At 44.6% G+C, this 20,509-nt stretch overlaps 1 protein-coding gene across 1 annotated transcript in view; it reads right to left on the bottom strand.

The window, feature by feature from the left end:
- Nucleotides 1-17,233, bottom strand: part of LOC148022882 (callose synthase 3-like) — a 44,784-nt gene extending 27,551 nt beyond the window's left edge. The window contains exons 1-7 of the mRNA XM_087695824.1: nucleotides 17,029-17,233; nucleotides 16,777-16,867; nucleotides 15,856-16,078; nucleotides 15,641-15,741; nucleotides 15,402-15,526; nucleotides 15,174-15,261; nucleotides 14,950-15,060 (exon numbers count right to left, since the gene is read on the bottom strand). Coding sequence (XP_087551950.1) covers nucleotides 14,950-15,060; nucleotides 15,174-15,261; nucleotides 15,402-15,526; nucleotides 15,641-15,741; nucleotides 15,856-16,033 — 603 coding nt within the window. The 5' untranslated portion in view covers nucleotides 16,034-16,078; nucleotides 16,777-16,867; nucleotides 17,029-17,233. The remainder of the gene's footprint in view (nucleotides 1-14,949; nucleotides 15,061-15,173; nucleotides 15,262-15,401; nucleotides 15,527-15,640; nucleotides 15,742-15,855; nucleotides 16,079-16,776; nucleotides 16,868-17,028) is intronic.
- Between the last annotated feature and the right edge of the window lie 3,276 nt (nucleotides 17,234-20,509).

The raw sequence follows: 20,509 nt of genomic DNA, 5'->3' as shown, positions 1-20,509 counted from the left end.
ATCGCCCAATGAAGCATTTGCGAATTCAAGCAAGTGCTCCCAATCCAACTCGTGGGAGTCCTCAAAGACAATGACCGCTTACGCACGAGCGAACAAGAATATGCACCATTTCTTCCGTGCATAGAACGGTTTCCTCTTCATCGTTAGCCACGGAATCTAGAGCAAGTGTAGCCTCGAATCAATCCATGAACACAATATCAAGGCCAACCATGTTAGCTTTTCACCCTTTCTCTTTTTGTTTCTCTATCACTTCTAGTCTATAATGCGTCTTTGGTTAGGTACTTTCTCATGCTCTCTCCCTCGTTGTGCTACAAATCTCTATTTGCACAGAACCGTTGTCTCTCTCTCTCTCTCTCTCTCTCTCTCTCTCTCTCTCTCTCTCTCTCTCTCTCTCTCTCTCTCTCTCTCTCTCTCTCTCTCTCTCACATAATGGGTATTTGTATTAATTTACGAAAAAAGTACATGATAACCAAATTACAAAGTACAACGTGGGTCTAGGCCATCAAGTAGTAACCAAATACAACAAGATCAACAAAACAAAAGACGAGAGTGTAAAAGGCACCTCGGGAGTAGACGAACAGAAATTATCAAGAGGTTTGACAAGAGTTTGTTGCATGTGCTTGCTCCTTTGCTACCAATGTCTCGAGTACACCATCTTTAAAGAAGTCCCCCAACGCTGCAAAGAGATTGGATCTCTGATGATCAACCCTAAAGGAAGAAGGCACATCCACGACGTGGAAAGTAGAACCAGGATACCTGCAATCCCATGGAGTGATAACTCTACCAACCACATCGAAGGCCAACTAAACCCAAGGGTCAAAGGCAAGCAACGTTGGACAAGTCAATGGCTGTTGTTATTGTTGTTGCATTGTGAGGGGCAACAGATCCTCTGCAATGGTAGGAACTCGAGCAACAAGCACATCTAAGGATTTGTCATGACGACACGAATAAATGTAAAGAAAATCCTACAAAGGAGGGGCAGCAAGAACCACACGCACTTAAGTCTCCTTTGCTTTTCCCTTACGTCATTGGGCTTCCATCCATCTTTGTGTTCCCAAGTTAGAAGAAGAAACAACTTGCTTATCTTTGGACAAAGTAGGCTGAACAATTTGTTGCTCTAGAGAAGAGGGGGGACTGGTGTTTATCATTGTTGATGGGCTTATCTGCCAAAGTGCTCTTGTGATCAAGACATTCAACCATGAAGTGACATAGTTGGCTACAAGAGAAATAGTGGCCAGCAAAAGTACACCATTTGAGCCGAAACCAAAGTAGCCGCATGCATGTACAATTGATGCACAACCAACTAGGTCATTTCCTAACGATATCCCACAACGTGATAGTTTGTTTTAGTTGGCTACCTTCAAACTGGGGGGTACCAACACATGGCCTTAGGCAACCATCGCACCATTGAGAGGGGCCCAATAGACAACACAATTCTCCACTTCCACCCACACTAGACACTAGTGCTTCAACAAACATTGAAATTCTAGCAAGGGGCACCATGTGACAATAAGCACCAACTATTTCTCAAAGAAGAGAGGCTGCTTTAGGAGAAGGAAATCACGGGCTGAAGCAAAGAGAAGCACAACCTCAAAAAATCCGCACGGACTGACAAAGATCTCCTCCACACAATCAATCTAGAGAATGGTGGTCAATCACTGACGAATCCTAATAAGCACAAGAATCCGATCCATGAAGAAGAAAATCACCCCTCACTCATGAAAAGCTGCAAAGAAACGAACCACTTGTTGGGTGGGCACCTATGTATCCAAAACATCCTCCTTGGCACAAGCAAGGATAGCTCGATGGTTATGCTCCACATATTCTTCCAAGAGAATATTCACAAACTCAAGCAACTATTTCCGATTTGTTTCCTACAAATCTTGCGAAACAAAAGCAACCTTAGCATACAAGTGAGGCGGAGAATTCTTCATGAAGATACTTGCTGCATTTGATGGAGGGTTCAGCATCAAGTGGCGGCTGAGCCACCTCCTTGATGCAAGGCACCATGTTTTCTTCCGCAACTTCGTGTTCCCCGTCCATGTCTAGACAAAAACCCTCAACAAGTTGGATCCACGTCGTCCATATTCACACCTTCCATTGAGGATAGGGACAATCAAAAGATCATTCTTCCTCCTTCACCTTTTGGCACTACCAAGCCCTTGTACACAACAAGCAAAGGGGAGGATGCAAACACCGCAACAAGTTGCGTGCTCGCCAATAAGGCTCCAAAAAGAATGTCGAGGCAAGCCAAAAGCCTAACAAGGCAGTGAGGCAAAAGGATGGCACAACAAAACATGAGGGTTGGCATCATAGGCCTGGTGGGGCAGCAAGGTGCCACAAGGCTGAAGGACAAGTTGGCGTAGGTAGACACGCCACTTGACGGCCCTGATCTAAAGCAAGGTGCCGCAGATCAAATGGTTGCAAAAGAGAAGCCCCGACAAAAAGGAAGGAAAAGGCACAAAGGCAAACAGCATGCACAACAAGGTCAAGGCAAGGAGACAAGCCAACGACCTGGAGAGGGCCCTCTGTTAGGTCGCAAGGTCCAATATGGCAAATCAACACCACATGATCAGGTCAATTTACCAAGTTTGGGTTACCTACGCACGCAAAGGGGCAACACTTGTATGCAAGGTTGCACCCTGTAAAACTTCTGCCCGCTTACGAACAATCTGTGAGAATGCAAGCATAGGCTGTGACTGAGTGTCGAAATGCAAGCAAGCAAACCTTTATGCAATCGCAAACTAGTGAACCGCGCTATTGTCCACCCACCAATAGGTCACGATTCTACAATCACCAACCGTAACTTAGTGGCAAATTGCAGTCCTCTCTATGCTCCTCCCTCATTGTCCACGCTTGTTGTCTTTTTCTATATAACAAAAAATGGTATTAATTACGAAAAAATATAAGCACAAGATTACAAATTACAAGATGTTGGATGTCTCTAGTCAATCACGCATAGAAGATACAAAGTCATGGCAAAGAAACAAAGAAGATTGCCGTATGCCAAGGAACTAAATCATCTCTAGCCAAGATATCAACATGCTATAGAAGTTGAAGCTGCCATTGGAGAAGTACCTTAAGCTTCGCAACAAGATGATGAATGCCCAAGGCGACATCAAAAAGAAAGATATTGCAAGCAACCCAAATATGCCAGCAACCCCAAAATCTGAAAATGTAAAATAGGATCTTCATATGGGCTTGTGGAAAACCATTGTATTTAGCTTTCCGAAAACCCCATCCAATGGACAAATCCTTGTGCCCACCAACACAAGCCAAATGTCCAAGAGAAAGGCCCAAGTCTTCCAATCAAAAGAGCAAGAAATGAATCTTTGACGAGGAGACTCAATGTAGCCAACCTTCCTTCCGTGGATGGGTGCTAGATCCCTGATTACAACTTAATTACAGCAACAAACAATTAGTGCAAATCTGAAAATACAAATTTACCTACTGATCTTGCACAATGCACACCCGATTGGCCCCAAAATTGACACCCCTTTTGGTATTTCTTTAGCTTTATTGAAGAAGAAGTTGATTTACCACGTCACACTCTGACATTGCTTTGCCCTTGAGCACATTGTACACTCTTACATTCATTTACAGCATTCATTCACTTCAGAGTTGTGTTCTCTCTCTCCCTTCTTCTATTTGTGTTTGAGTTTTTGCATTTGAGTTTTGAGTTTTGTGTTTAGGGTTTGAGTTTTGCCCTCTATGTCAATGTCTGTGTCTTTGTGTTTCTGTCGTGGTCGTACACTGTGTGTCCTCAACCCAAACCCTAGCAACCTTCTTAACACAAGCTGACCATTGTTGTCTACAACAGTCTGGTGCCTATTTCCAACCTATCACACACTGTTTGGAGCTGATTTCAGCATATTGACTATTGTTGTTGCTTTTTTCCTACGTTTTTAGTCTTTCTCTCTCCTGCAACCTACGTTTTTAGTCTTTCTCTCTCCTCACCTACGTTTTTAGTCTCTCTCTCTCTCCTCACCTGCGTTTTTCTACTAGTTACAACCTCTTACTCCTTGTCGCATCCTCCTCCCACTGACATCTCACTTCTAGCCCTTCCACTGCCCTCCCACCCCTTGAGGTGGACATTGCGGTTCGCTCTTCACACCACCCTCACACCCCTTGAGGCAAACATTGCGATTCGTGGTTCATGGTGACTGACCTCTTCCTTCTTCAACCCCACCCCTCGGAGCATATGCGTCTTCCACCAGGCACTCCTTGTGCCACCTCTCCTTTCTGGGCCACAGAGATCGTTCTGCATCGGCTATCAAAGTACTATGCTCAAGGCAATAAGACGCATCCGATGCGCACTAAGTCCTTTCAAGCACATGGAGGATTTATTGGCGCCACGACCTCGTGGAGATCGTCACAATGCCAACAGCAATCTTCTCCCACCTATTTTCAAGTACAGTGGCTACCACTGCCCGCAATTCTGCAGTTCGATTCTACAATCTACTCCATCAAGAGAGCGATTGTTTGATACCGTTTCCTCGTTAGTCCACTCCTTCGAGCAAACAATGGTTGCTCGACTCCGTCCTCTTTTTCGACTACCCAATCCGCTCCACTGAGAGACGACTATTCCCCACCTCTTGCCCATTTTGAGCCCCACCCTCGACTACTCAAGTTCGAGAGGCTACCTCTAGGAGCTCTTCAACACCCCAGATACCTTCTTCGACACGACCGGCGGCACTTCCTTGGTCATCAGACATTTCAGAGTTTGTGACCCATGAGTTTTTGGATTCCCTATCTACTTCAAAGGGGAATGTTATTTCTTTGCCCTTAGAGGGGGCATCTACTTCTTCAACTTTAACAAGGGCCCCTCCACCTCCCACCTCAAAGGGAGAACCTACTCCGCATGAAGTTCTTCACCCATCCTCCACTTTCTTGGGGTGGCTGTCTATGACCAATCATCTCTTCTACCGATATCCAAGATCTTCAAGTACCACCTAGATCGAGACCTCGAAGGTTCAGCCGCTACTTGGTGACGAGGCCTTCGTATTCCTTCCGACATGGATGCACGAAGCTAGTGGCTTCTCTCTCAAGGTAGAGTTTCGGGTTCTCCAATTCACTCTGTCTACTATTCTTTATTGTAGGTTCCCTTTCTAATGGAAATCTTAGATCTTTGGGATCCTCTACATCTTTTTCCTCCTCTTCTCTTCTTGCCTCAGTCACTTGGTCAACATGGAGCCACCTCTGGAGATCGAGTATAGGCATATCCTTATGGTTCTCAATACCACACAAAGTATAACATTCCTCCTATGCATTGCATATCTTAATCTTTGTACTAGAGTGCTTGGGCAAGTGAACAATTTTCCCACGAGAAACACTGTTGTGCTAAGAAATGCACTTAGCCACTTAAACAACTTCAAAATATGCCTATTTTAGGCTTATTTTAGCCAAAACCCTAAAATGAAAAGCGGATCGAGAGAGTTAAATGGAAGAGGATCTAGAGTCCTAATTTTCTATAAATAGGCAACCAACCCTTCACTCTTGTTCAATCTCGTTTTTGCAAATTTCAAGTGTTTCAACTTGTTGACCACACCCCGTTCGTAGAGAACATCTCAGCCGAAGCTGTCCATTGCTATCTCCATCAGTTGGCGCCTGATTTTCAACCCTCTTCCCACAGTTTGGAGCTGATTCCAATCAAGCGATTGCTATTTCTGTGCAGACCTGCTACCGCACAACCTATCACGTAATCAAAATCCTGTTGCCAACGTTTTTAGTCCTTCTCTATCCTGCAAGTTGTCCTACCTACGTTTTTAGTCTCTCACCTGTTGCCTACATTTTGTCTTTCTCTCTCCTACAAGCTGTTCTACCTACGTTTTTAGGCTTTCTCTCACCTGTTGCCTACGTTTTTAGTCTTTCTCACTTCTCACTATTGTTTGCATCAGATCCAACTTCTCACTACTGCATTTACTGGTATTCGACATCCGAAGGCAACCTTGCTATGATTCTGTTAGCCTGCTCTTATTCAGTCTCAGTCTGTCATCTCCTGGTTGTGAGCTCCTGTCAGAGTCTGACAGGAGACAGAGGAGCTCTGTCAGTGTGTTTTCAGTCTGCTTTAGTCAGCATGTTGCCCTGGGCATTTTACAGCCCAGATCTGGGCTGTTTTTGGGGTGACTGCCCATTATTTTGGGCAGTCGGACCAGTTCTGGTCAGTCGGACCAGAACTGGCCAGTCGGACCAGATCTGGCCAGTCGGACCAGATCTGGCCAGGTCAGCCAGTTTAGCTGGTCGGCCAGTTTTCTGGCTGGGGGCTATATAAAGCTGCCCCCCCAGTCAGTCCAGCATTCATCTCATTCATGCTCTGCAGGTTCAGCACTGCTCCCTCCGTCTCCGTCTCCGGCATTGGTGCTGCCTCTGCTTCCAGTCTGTCCTGGTTCCCTCACTGACGCTCCGGGCTGCGTGCAGGGACTGTTCTGTCCATTCCAGTGTATTCAGCATTCATCTCAGTCAGTGCAGATTTTCTTCCTTCATTCTCTGCTTCATCTCTCCTCTCCTCTGTGTTCGTGTTCTTCTTTCGCTGCGCACTCTCACATGGTATCATCGCCTGATTGAGAGCACGGAGGACACGAGAAATACCTTACTGCTGCTGTTCACAGTCCCACAACAGCCAGGCGATTCCTTCAGGAGGCTGCCAACAGGTCTATTCCAGCCAGGCGACTGCATCAGAAGGCTGTACAGCCTGCGTTTGCTGTACACAGGGGCTGCCACGTCATCCAGTGACGCAGCAACCCTGCGTTTGCTGCCAGGCGACCTCCTCTGCTGCAGGGCGACCCTCCTACAGCCTGCGTTTTGCTGTTTTGCAGGTCGCTTCTACCCTGGCTGCTCCTATCCTGCAGGCGACCTCTGTCTGGGCAAGTTCCCGGTGCTGGTGGTCTCGTTTCTGGTGTTCGCCATCAGATCTATTTGCGTTTTGCAGATCCAGGTGGCTGTAGGCACTTTCTGCCTGCATCTTGGTGGTTGGTGACCACACTGTTGGTCCTATTTCGTCAGCGGCACAACTTTCTTTGGTATTTTGCAGATTGGAAGATGTCTTACCAGTTTTCAGGCTTTGAAGACTCAGAGGATGAGCTTCTTTCTCATCATTCCTCTGAGCGGAGGCGGGACTATCGTGAAGTTCGACAACGGGATGACCCTCCTCGCACTCGTCCTTCTTCAGTCCATGCATCTCAGAGGGTTCCATCTACTGCGAAGGTTTCTTCAGTAAAGACTGCATCTACTGTGCGGATGCCTTCCTTGATTCCCTCTATCCAGGTGCCGATTCTCCCTTCCTTTCCGAAGGAAGACAAGTTGGATGGTTCCAACTATTCCCTATGGTCATGCAAGGTGGCTTGCATCCTTGATACCTTTGATCTGTGGGATCTTGTTTCTTCGCCCATCGACCGACCCCCCGTGGATCCGTCAGATGGCACCTCTATGGACCGTGCAGCCTTATGGGATCGACTCAACTCTCGAGCCCGTTCCTTTCTTTTTATGAGTCTCCATGATTCTGTTCTTGTACATGTTCACAGGTTAAAAACCGCGGCGGAAGTATGGACAAAGCTTGCGTCTTTGTATCAGCACAAGACATTTGCCCACAAGATTTCCCTGGAGAAGAAGTTGCGGATGCTCAGTCTTGATGGTTCTTCTTCCATGAAGGAGCACATCACGAAGATGGAGGATATGCGAGGCGAGCTCGCCTCTCTTGGTCGTCTGATATCGTCTGAGGATATGGCGATGATTCTGTTGACTCAACTGCCCTCACCCCGCTATGATGTCTTCTACACCAGCCTCATCACTACGAGAACCCGTGAGACTCTCCTATGGGAGGAGCTTTCCCCGCTTGTCTTGGAGCATGACGAGCGACTCAAAGAGGTGGGAGCCAGTGGCTCCACCAAGGCATTTACGGCTGCCACAGGTGGTGGCAAGAAGAAGAAACAAAAGAAGGAGAAGTCCAAGGACAAGAAGGAGGAAGATAAGAAGGATGCAAAAGAGAAGAAGCCCAAGTGTCCCCATTGTGGGAAGGGCACTCATCCCGAGGAGAAGTGTTGGCAGAAGTATCCCCATTTAAAGCCTAAGGAGAAGGACTCAAAGGCGGCCCCAGCCACAACAGAATCTGCGTTTGTGCATCTCTTTGTTGAGGAAGACACTGCCCTAGCTTCTACCACACAGGAGAAGCCTTGGCTCGTCGACAGTGGAGCATCTTCACATATGACCTTCCGTCCGGATTGGCTTCAGGATCTTCGTTCCAGAGGGGGTACAGTCACCATTGGTGACAATTCTACAGTTCCTGTTCATGGAGTGGGGACTTTACCTATGTTTTCAGACCGGCGGTCTTCCTCCGCCAAAGTTCTCTATGTGCCTGATTTGGGTTTTAACCTATTATCTGTGCATGGTCTTACTCAGTTAGGTACCCGAGTCATTTTTACTCAGGATGCAGTCACAGTGGAGGATGCTTCTACAGGTGATGCTCTTTGGACAGGTACACAGGAGGGTGGGCTTTATACGCTCACAGCCTTGGTTGCGCGGACTTCCCATGAGCTTGGGCTGCTCTGGCATGCTCGGTATGGTCATTTGAACCTTGATTCTCTTCGCCGGGCTTCTAGGAGGAAGATGGTGGAGGGACTTTCTGATTTCCCTCCTCTTCACACTTTGTGCCCTAGCTGCTTGAGGGGCAAGCAGCACAGGCAGCCTCACCCGCAGGTTGCTTCTAGGAGGGCTACTTCACCGCTTGAGTTGGTTCATACCGACCTTTGCGGACCTATGGGCACGGCCTCCCTTGGGAAGGCCAAGTATTTGATGCTGATTGTGGACGACTTTAGTCGTTATGTGTGGCCTTATTTCTTGGAGTACAAGAGCGAGGCGTACTCCCGTTTTTGTGAGTGGCAAGTGTTTGTGGAGACCCAAACAACTTCCAAAGTCCGTGGTGTTCGAGCTGATCACGGTGGAGAGTTCACTTCTCACCTTTTCTCTCAGTTTTGCAGGGATCATGGTATTCGGGTGGAGTATTCCCATCCGAACACACCATCAGAGAATGGTGTGGTGGAGCGTGCAAATCGGACCATGATTGAGATGGCCCGATCTATGCTGGAGCATAGGAGTCTTCCTCATTTCCTTTGGGGTGAGGCGGTGGCTACAGCGGTGCATATACGCAACAGCTCTCCGACTTCGGCGTTACAGGACATGACTCCATATGAGGCTTTCTTTGGAAAGAAGCCTTCCGTGTCCCATTTTCGCATCTTTGGGTGCGATGCTTTTGTCCATGTGGACAAGAAGAAGAGGAAGACGAAGTTCGACTCTAAGTCGAGAAAGCTTATCTTCGTTGGTTATAGTACGACCACGAAGGGATATCGGCTCTACGACCCGACGACGCGGCAGGCTGAGGTGAGCAAGGATGTGATCTTTGATGAGGCTTCAGCCTCTGAGGATCCGATTGATGGTTCTATTTCCGATGTTTCTTCATCATCGACGGACCCCCCCCCCCACCTTCTCTCCCTTCACTTCCTTCCAGGATCACCCTTAGCACCCCCCCTATTCCTCCTCCTCCTTCGGCTTCCCTTTCTCCTTTGGTGGATGTGCCTTCGTCTACTACGAGCTCTTCTACCGCCTCTTCGGGATCTTCACGGGATATACAGCCTTCTTCAGATGCGGAGGATTTACCTTCACTCGGTGAGAGGGAGTCCCTCTCCGATTTGGGTGCTTTACAGGTTCCGGAGACCCCCCGGTCTCCCTCACAGAAGGAGTCTCTCAGGATTCCTTTATGGTATCGCCGGCTCATGCAGGATTCAAGTGTTACTCACTTTCCTGCTTCTTCTACAGGTCCTCGTCGATCAGCCCGTTTACAGGCCCAGCGGGACAGTTCACTATGTGTGAACTATGCTCTTATGTCACAGATTCTTCAGGATTCCGAGCCTTCCACTGTGGAGGAGGCTCTTGCACAGGATATTTGGAGACAGGCTATGCGGGCCGAGCTCGACTCCATCGAGCGAAACCATACGTGGAAGCTTGTTCCGCGTCCCGCGAAACGGAAGGTGATTGGTGTGAAATGGGTCTTTAAGACCAAATATCTTGCAGATGGCTCCTTGGACAAGCATAAAGCTAGGCTTGTTGCCAAGGGTTTTGCCCAACGTGCAGGGTTGGATTACTTTGAGACTTTTGCTCCTACAGCTAGGATGTCCACCATCCGAGTGCTTTTGGCTCTTGCTGCTCACCACCGTTGGCCTGTCTATCAGATGGACGTCAAGTCTGCTTTTCTTAATGGCGTTCTTGAGGAGGAGATTTATGTTTCACAGCCTCCTGGTTTTCTTGTGCAGGGGAAGGAGGATCATGTCTACAGGCTGCGGAAGGCTCTTTATGGCCTAAAGCAGGCTCCTCGTGCTTGGTACCAGCGGATTGACCGCTTCTTTCTACAGAGTGGCTTTGCGCGCTCCGCTTATGATCCCAACCTCTACTTACGGGTTGTGGATTCTCTTTCGGTGTTCCTCATCTTGTATGTGGATGATCTTATTATTACAGGGAGCGACACTCAGCAGGTGGAGCATACACGGTCCATTCTATCCCAAGAGTTTGACATGACGGATCTAGGGATCCTTCACTTCTTTCTAGGTCTGGAGATCTATCAGATGGCACAGGGCATTTTTATCTCGCAGCACAGGTACATCTCCGAGCTTCTTTCGGAGTTTGATATGGCTGAGTGTCGGCCTATCTCATGCCCTATGGACCCTGAGTCCAAGCTTTTGACAGCTGGCGTTCCTCTTACCGATCCCACCCGTTACAGGTGCCTTGTCGGCTCTCTTATCTGGCTGCTTCACACTCGGCCGAATATCTCCTTTGTGGTGGCTTTATTGTCTTCCTTTATGCAGACTCCTACCCAGGATCACTGGCAGGCGGCCTTGCGGGTTCTTCGCTATTTGCAGGGGACTCGATCCTTTGGGATCATGTATGGAGATGGGATTACCCTTTCTGGATGGAGTGATTCTGATTGGGCAGGTGATGTGGATTCGCGACGATCCACTACAGGTTTTGCTTTCACCCTTGGATCTGGTGCTGTCTCTTGGAGCAGCAAGAAGCAGCCTACTGTGGCACTTTCTTCTACAGAGGCTGAGTATCGGGCCCTATGTTCGACCGCTATGGAGGCAGTTTGGCTCCGTCGCTTACTCGCGGAGATTGGCTTTACCCAGACCGGACCTACGGAGCTGCGCGTGGATAACCAGAGTGCTCTTGCTCTGGCCAAGAACCCGGTGTTTCATGCTCGTACGAAGCACATTGAGGTTCAGTATCACTATGTTCGAGAGCGGATCGTGGATTCGGAGCTGGTGGTGGTCTATTGTCCTACGGCGGCCAATGCAGCTGATCTCTTTACGAAGCCTTTGCCTCAGGCTTCTTTGCTTCATCACATGCGGTTCTTGGGTCTTCAGTCTCTCCCAGGAGTTGAGAGGGGGTGTTAGCCTGCTCTTATTCAGTCTCAGTCTGTCATCTCCTGGTTGTGAGCTCCTGTCAGAGTCTGACAGGAGACAGAGGAGCTCTGTCAGTGTGTTTTCAGTCTGCTTTAGTCAGCATGTTGCCCTGGGCATTTTACAGCCCAGATCTGGGCTGTTTTTGGGGTGACTGCCCATTATTTTGGGCAGTCGGACCAGTTCTGGTCAGTCGGACCAGAACTGGCCAGTCGGACCAGATCTGGCCAGTCGGACCAGATCTGGCCAGGTCGGCCAGTTTAGCTGGTCGGCCAGTTTTCTGGCTGGGGGCTATATAAAGCTGCCCCCCCAGTCAGTCCAGCATTCATCTCATTCATGCTCTGCAGGTTCAGCACTGCTCCCTCCGTCTCCGTCTCCGGCATTGGTGCTGCCTCTGCTTCCAGTCTGTCCTGGTTCCCTCACTGACGCTCCGGGCTGCGTGCAGGGACTGTTCTGTCCATTCCAGTGTATTCAGCATTCATCTCAGTCAGTGCAGATTTTCTTCCTTCATTCTCTGCTTCATCTCTCCTCTCCTCTGTGTTCGTGTTCTTCTTTCGCTGCGCACTCTCACAGATTCAAGGTCCGTTCAAAGTACGACACACTCTCCAGCTCATTACCCCTGCCTTGATCCTTGATATACAGGAGTTCGAGGTTCAATATTCAATCACTACATAGTGTGTTTGCTATTTGAGTATCGTATTATTCAATAGTTATATCACTTCATTTATTCACTAAATATGGGTAGAGGGAGTACAACAAGCACCTATACAAGGGGTGCCATAATTCCCTAGATACCAATCTCTTCTAGACCTTTGCAATGGTACAAATGCATCTTACACACACAACTACAAAATGTACACAATTGAAAAAGAGAAAAGAGTGGGTTGTGGCATTCAACCAATCTCATAAAGCTATCGACTCCAAGGTTGCTCCCACTTGAGATTCCACAACAGATCAAGGAATAGAGATTATTACAAAATCCCAAAGGTCAAAATTGTGAAGGATGCACTCAACTTTACACGACCATAGAGGCTAGTTCATCCCATGTAATACAAATAGAGAGTAGTATCAGATGCGAATGGAGGGTAGAACATGCACTTGCATAAGGGGTGCCATAACTACCAATCGAGGATTGGTAGCCTTGAAAGTTTGAGAAGAGAGAAAGATAAGATGGTGGTTGAGAAGAAACCTTGTCACAATGCCTCCTACAATCCTCATGGTCATGGCTCTGTGAACACTAATCTTCACAATCTCAATCGTTACTTCAACAATCCTCATGATCCCAATCAACACAACCCACCTTCCAGAGTCTCCTCATAAACCATAGATATCCTTCAAAAAAAACCTACAAAAAACATGAGAAAAGATTGCTCGTTTGATTGTTCTCCACCTCCCATCAATCTGCTAGGCAGCAAACATTAATGTGCGACGGTGTAGATGAGGAGTATCTGAGGTGAGAGAGACAATTCAATGCAAGCAAGCAAGTTGTACAAAAATTGCAACTACCCAAGGTTTGCAAGCTAGAAACGCAGCTTGTCTAGGACAGTATACTCATTATTCATTTATTTTCATTCATTCAACTATGTTCTTTCTTGTGTTTTGTGCTTTCACTTTAGTATTTAAGTTCACATTGTTTCAATCATAGTCATACACTATTTTCTTTTGCAAACCCTAGCATATGTCCACATGGTATCAAAGACAATGCTTTTCTAAAGAGTTACCTGAGGCTATCATGAATTACTTGGTTTGTTCTTGATTTCACTATACATCACATGCTCATTCACAATGGCTCAAACCGCTTCATCTTTCAATGTTTTCTCAATTCACATCAAGTGGAGCTCTAATGAGACATTATGGCCTTGATTCAAAGGTCATTGGCCAAACGACAAGCATCCCTCATCTAATATCTTGGTCTCTTTGGGATGGCCCTTTGAATTACTAAGATAAAACTATCACATTTGTAGCCTCAATAGGTTTATTACACAACCAACATGCACACATTGACCAATGGCCTAACTACTTTGGGATGGGATGCCTTAAGAAAAACACAAAGTGAGATACACTTGCAATTCCTTTCTAGTTCCCATTTCACGCTTGAGAGGAGGCAAGCTACAAGGAGCATTTATCATTAAACCTTTAAAACAGCCCCAAAACTTAAATATTACCAAAGTTTCCATCCCATAAGTAAACACTCAAACTATGGAAGGATCTACATCTATAAATAAAAGGCGGCCTAGCCACTTGCTTCATCCCTTGTTTAACAAGTTTCACTAATTCCAACCATCAACCCTCCATCATATGGCTAACCAACCCTCGACCAATTGCTACCACGTCTTCATCTCCAAGTACCTTGTCTACTATTGTGTCTTCTTCAGCTACTACCTCCATAATCAAGCAACCTCTCTATCAACTCATGACTTGTCTTTTGTTGCTCCAAATTGCTCCATTTTCACACCAACAAGCCACCTTACATCTCCCACACCAATTTTTAGGCTGCATTTTACACTTCATGGCTAAGGTTGATTGGTGAAGAAAAGACCAACTAGCATGATCAATGGCTTTTTCAATATCTAGTTCAACCATAAAACCTCCTAACCAAATGCTTTAGCATAGACATTTTCCAAATGAACATTCACAATGTTGTGCATAATGTGCCTTCCCTTAATGAAGCCATATTGCCTCAAATGAATCAACTCCAAAAAGGCTTTTTTAATTTTATTTTTGCAATTATCTAAGAGAAGATTTTATCAAATGACCATCCAATGCAAGGATAACCTTAGGCAACAGTTAAGACATAGCAATCTTATAATCAACTATCATCTAATCAAACCATGACTCTAGAGCCTTAGAAGTGACACTAAACTATCCAATCTTCTCTATCATCCAAGTCCAAAACAATCGTGTGTATGTGTGTGTGTGTGTGTGTGTAGAGAGAGAGAGAGCATGTGAGTGTCCTTCATGAGTTTCATTTATGTGAGCGCTTGACAAATTAAAAACAAGGTGTTTGCGATGTGACAAATAAGTGAAGGGAAGATATCAATCGATTTTGGTGCACAATCCTTTGGACATGTTAATCTAGACCTTTTACTCAAAGTGCATGCAAGGCTCATCAATTTCTATTTTTGAGGTGCCAATTGTGCATTGAAGCTACGAAAGGCAAACCACTAATCTTGAATATTGTAACATATTACTACAAGGAAACCTTCTAGAAAAACTTAATAGTTAGCATAAATTTTCCTTTGAAAGCACATTTGAACACCTTAATAGGTGCAAATTGAAGAGCTTGTGTCCTATATATATGAGAACCAAACACCTTAGAATGAACATATTGCAAATCAAAGAGCTTGTGTCCTATATACAAGAGAACCAAACACCTCCTTAGTATGAACAGATTGCCTACAACAACCTAAGCCAAGCATATGCATCCTAAGTTTGACAAAATAAATAACTCTTTCTCAAACCAATCATTGTTTAAATACATTTTTATATCTACATAAATGTTAAATACCTCCGGAAGTATCATAATTGCTTGAGACGAGCTGGCTGGGTCAAGGGGTAGAATGTTATAAGCAACATAGATTTCCGTCTTTGCTTGCACATCTAATCCAGCTTGCTCAATCTATTTTGTCAAATGTGTTAATATAGAGAATATATAGTTTGCTAAAAAGGCTTCCCATTTGGAGAAAGCATCAAACATCATCAACCAAAAAAATGGTAGAACACAAAACCCACCTCAGGGTCAAGGGACTCTGTCTGATTGACTGCTCGTAAAACATCAAAGAGCACAGATGCTGTCTGGTATATTCTTGCAAGATGAGCACTTCAAGGCCCCAATTTAAAGAACCACATGTAATCAGAATAGTGCAGAATAGACGAAACCAGCATTCTCATCTATAACCAACTTAAATGGGAATCAAAACAGAACTGCAAGGAAGGTGTGATCGAGGGCAAATTTCATACCGATTTGTGTGATTTTCAGTACCATCCAGCTTTTTGACATATGCTTCGTAAAATTTCTGATAATAATTCTGTATCTCTCGAGGATCATTTTTGGCAGTTCTCTGCGCTTTAGTGGGTTCATCATCCTAGAAGGCCATATAACATAAGCTGCAGAATTAGAGCAGCTCCCAATGCCTATACACCAAACAAGCTGCAGGTGAGAATTGAGTAAACTAATAAAACCAGCAGGGTTAAGATACCTTTTCTAACTTGTGGAGTAGAGCTGTCTTAAATTGTCGAACGCCACGTCCAGCAGATATAGGATCCAACTTGTGTGCCTTATCAAATGCATAAAACCGACCTGCAATAAAGCACTGACTCATTTGATTGTGTTCTATAAAAAGAAGATAACTTAGGCTCTCTTTCACTCTACTTAGAAAGAATCTCCAGAACTCCAATGATTGAATGAGCTTACAGAGATATGCAACCCGCGGAGACTCATCTTCGACCTCATTTGCTACCCGTAAGATGGGTGCAATCGGAGAAAGCGATGAAGGGACAATTTCAGGGTCCATAATATCAAAGTTCCCTGTTGTGTACGTGCGGGATAGCCGCTTGGAAGGGACACTGTCGAGACCTCGAGAGGACTCCATTGTGCTCTACACTTACAGTCTACCAGTATGTTCCCACCTAGAAACCTGCAAGTCACAGAAGAAGTCTTATTGCACAGAGCAATAGTTCAAAGCTTGCCATAGCTTCTCCAAACACAGTAGATACATGTGGTCCATGCAGTGATAGCATAAGATGCTCCAATACATGCGATACATGCACTAGGAACACAAGGACCCATAAGCAAGCAGACCATCCAAGTCCCTAAGTAAAAAACATTACATGTTCCACGATGCAAACCTGCTATTTAACCCACATCTGGTTCCGTGCCTTGATGAATTATAAGGCTTCATGTTTAGGGCTGTCACTATGGCAGGCAGAGCCATTGGCAGGAGCCTCGTACTGAGCTGATGACCGGTAAGCAACAAAATGATAAAACTGTGATGATGCTTGCTATTCAAATCCATTAGAGCCGCACTCCTTGAATGAACGATCCAAAGGAGGCGTATTTGCTCGGCCTGGACAAGGCTAACATGCCAAAGAGGATACATGATCCTCAGCCAATAATGTGAACCCTGAGAACGTATAATCAAAATTCATTGTCTGGGAGGGGCCCAAAATGATCTTATCTCGAGCTCCAGGGCTTTCTTTTCCATAACTCAACACTAAACTTCCTGAGCAATTGCAATGGCTGTGGAATTTTACCAATGCCATTGAGGAGGGCTGGCAGAGAGCTTGTATGAGGCACTTGAAGCCGGCATAAGGGAGGTAGAACCGATGGACTTACCCGAGGAACGGTGCGGTGCCGGTTTGCTGGCGAGTAGGGACTGTCTTAAAGGGCAGCTCCATTGGGGCAGAGGAACATGTTGAGAGGTTCTCTGCGGAAAAAGGGAGCTGAATGTCAGCTTATGATCGCGAGAGAAAGAGACAGAGACGGAGACAGAGACACAGAGAGAGAGAAAGAGAGAGAGAGGAGTCAAAGCGTAGGTATGCAGGTCAGCAGAGCTGAAGCGAAGAAGAGACAAAGTAGAGGAGTCACCTGAGGGTAGCCATTCGCTTGCTTCAGAGTCGATTCAAGCAGTCGTTTTGATGGCACGGGTAGCCATTGCCTGGGCACCTGCAGAACACGGAGAGAGGGGGAGAGAGAGGCCTTTGGTGAAGTAATGACGAAGGCTGTAGTTCATAATGATCACGAGCTACAGTAGCTCGTGAGTAAAACAGAGACACAGAGAGAGAGAGAGAGAGAGAGAGAGAGAGAGAGAGAGAGTACCTAGAGAGAGGAGGAAAGCAGACGCAACAAAGACTGGAGTCTGGAAATTTTAAGCAATATAATTCTCTAAATTATTTCGTAATTTATTTATACCTCACTTTTTCCTATTTGCGATTGCTTGTTTTAAAGGCCTGAACATGAGTTTCCAAATAGAAACAATGGTGGCTTAGCCAATCATATCACATCACATCACAATATAATTAATTCACTACAATTAGATATCTGTTCGCATTTTTTTTCTCGCATTACTAATCTTTCCATATTACATTTTCCTGATTAATAATTTCTCCAAATCGGCTAATTCACTTTTTCAAAAAGAGAGGGAAAAGTGTCGTCTCTGAAAAGGAGTCATTGGTTGATCTCGAGGGAACCCCCCCCGCCCCTCGCTCTCTCTCCTCATCACTGGTTTCCATTATATCATAATCATATCTTAACATAAATTTTGTATTAGTGGATCTCATAATACGCCTTCTTTATCAATAACCTATCCTCGGACTAATCGCAGCATTTTTGTCCCCTCTCGTTTCTTTGGCCCTTTCCTAAGCTCTCACTCCTTGCCCCATTATCAACATTATCTGAGTGATCTTGTCGAGACAGACATGTTCAAATGCTGGTTATCAATCAATGTATTACCTCGAACACTAAGTTTTGTCATATCATGCCCTAAGGGTTAGGTTAGGCCACACATTCTCTCAATCTAGCATTGCCCATTGCCCATCGCCTGAATCAAGGCTCATCAAACCCTCTCAATCAAGCACTCTACCTAGTGGTACTATGGGATGGTGGATCTTCAAACAAAGTTTGCCCCATTTAACTTGAGTTAAGAGGCTTACTTTTAACAAAGCGGGATTTTCCCTTGTTGGGAGCTTGGTTCTAGGAAAGAATGTTACTAACAAAAGGGCGATGCTTGTGCGTATGCTCTTACACAATTGTTCAACCTTGATTTTGCTCTTAGATATCATGTCTCTTGGCCTTTAAGCATCAAAAATAGTTGGCAATAGCATCAATCTTATCTAAGCATAATTGCCACCAATCTACACTCTTAATGAGCTGACAAGCTTCTTTCTTATAGCACCTTTTGCAAGCAAAATGACTATGGATGGGGAAGCACAACCCCAACCTAATTACTTGAGGAGCTAGTCAAGTAATGAAGGCCAAAAGCAGTTGTTGAATCAAAATCCCATAATTTGACTTAGGTCGGTTACACACTGCCCTAGCCGAGGCAATGGAAAACTTGTTTGCTCTCATGCTTACACACAAGGTGCGAGATATTTTGACAAAAAATAGGCATTGGCCCACTAGCAATAGGAAATGTCCCTTGTTTATGTAAGTGAGAATTCAATACTTATCAAGCGCTCCTTCAACTTTTTACAAAAAAGGAGTTGTCATTTAGTCGTTGGGCATGGACAAAAGTCTAGATAGTGGAAATTTGTCCACCGAGCGCAAATTGCGGGTCAAATGAGATTGAGACACACAGGCTCTTGACACTTTCTTTTAATGTGCAACCCATCCGTCCTCCTTATGTGTAACCACCCTTAATAGCGCTTGTCACATACATGCAATGTAGGCAACCCCATGCAACCCAACCATGAGTGTGCTACTTGGTAAGTGCATAGGTCTTTGAGATACTTCGCTAGTTCAAAGGCTTGTTCTACTAAAAGCACGAGACTTTGTGAACAACATGTTGAGTTTTGCATGCAAGCTTCAAGGAGACATATGGGAACACGTGCACGTGCTAACCCCCCCTCCCCTAACCCCATTGTGGAAATATTTCTCAAGTTTAAACATATAGAAGCACCTTCTTTGTTTTTTATGCATTTCATGAACTATAACACTCCACTTTGAATGTGTGCTAAATGGAGACTGAGTAAATATGTTACTTGTATCTATGATACATGCAAGCTTTTTGGGGTAGTAGGGCAATGTGGTAGATCATAATATGGACCTTTCATTTTTCCCCTTAGCCATTACATGAGAAAAAGTGTACATTTTGGGTGAAATTTAGTTATTGTTAAGCACTAGTAACTCAAAAAGACACTACGATCTACAATTGCTTGTAGAAGCAATGTAGACTATGTTTGATAAAAAGGTGGATGACCTCATCTCTAGCACAAGGATCTTAAATTCCATTATACATAAGCCTAGGATCCATTGGAAAATTGTGCAAATGCCATTACCTTTTTAATCTATTTAGACCTTTACTTCTCATGCAAACAATGTCATATCACAACCTCAATGACAAATATTGCATTCGATTTAACATTGTATGTGAGTCATTTGTTAATACAAAGCTAAACTTTATTCTCACTATTAATAGACAATAAATCTTTCACCAATGCTTGTTGTTCACTTAAGGTTTGAACCCTCACTTTCATTCTCCACTTCCTAGAGCCAATGAATGCATGATTTGTTTATTCATGAAAATGCATTTAGCCCAATGCACGAAATGGGTATATCTTTTCACCAATGATAATGTCCAATTGATTGACATTGTAAAAACTTCTAAGTGCAACTTAAGCATCCTCAAATAAAAGTGTTGAGCTAAAACTTTCACAAAGTTCACATCATTATGTGTCCTTAAACCAATGTCTTATGGAAAAAATTAAGATGTTCCAACAAATAGAATAGCATTGGAAAGTCAATGGGCAATATAACTAGGCTTTAGAAGGTTGTTAGATCGCAAGTCCTTTTAGTGACAACTTTCCCTACTAAACTTCGATTGATAATATTGCTCATGACATGACAATCATGTGGATTCTTCTATTAAGAGTAGAAAGAGCATATGTCATTCAAACCATTTTAGTAAACATAAAAATAAAAAATATTGATTTTGTTTATGCATTACAATTGGAACAAGTGGAAATAGGTAGCTCTACCTTACACTATAGTTTATAACTTGCAAAGAGACACTTCCTTTGAGTATTTAGCAAGGCCTTAGATGCTTTATTATACAAGCCACTTTTGTGCCCAATTCAACTCTATTTGATAAGTCCATATCAATAAAAGGCACCTCTAACCTTTGTCTAGTTGAGGTAAATAAATATTTTCACAAATGCAACCTTATTCCTTTCGAATCATACAAGCCAACAAGCTACTACATAAAGAGATGTACTTGAAGTAGCCCTTAACAATAGTATAAATTCACCCAATATTAACTTCTTTAAGGGAGTTATATTACACTTACAATCATAATTTTGCAATAACAACCCAAAACTAAAAAAGGCTAATGAATTATATATTAGTCCTTAAC

Source organism: Lygodium microphyllum, chromosome 16 (genome assembly GCF_053477565.2).
Source record: "Lygodium microphyllum isolate KBCC chromosome 16, Lygodium_microphyllum_v1.1.10, whole genome shotgun sequence".
NCBI classification, from domain to species: Eukaryota; Viridiplantae; Streptophyta; class Polypodiopsida; order Schizaeales; family Lygodiaceae; genus Lygodium; species Lygodium microphyllum.
The sequence above is the reverse complement of the archived record's forward strand: the minus strand, read 5'-3'. Positions and strand labels throughout refer to the sequence as shown.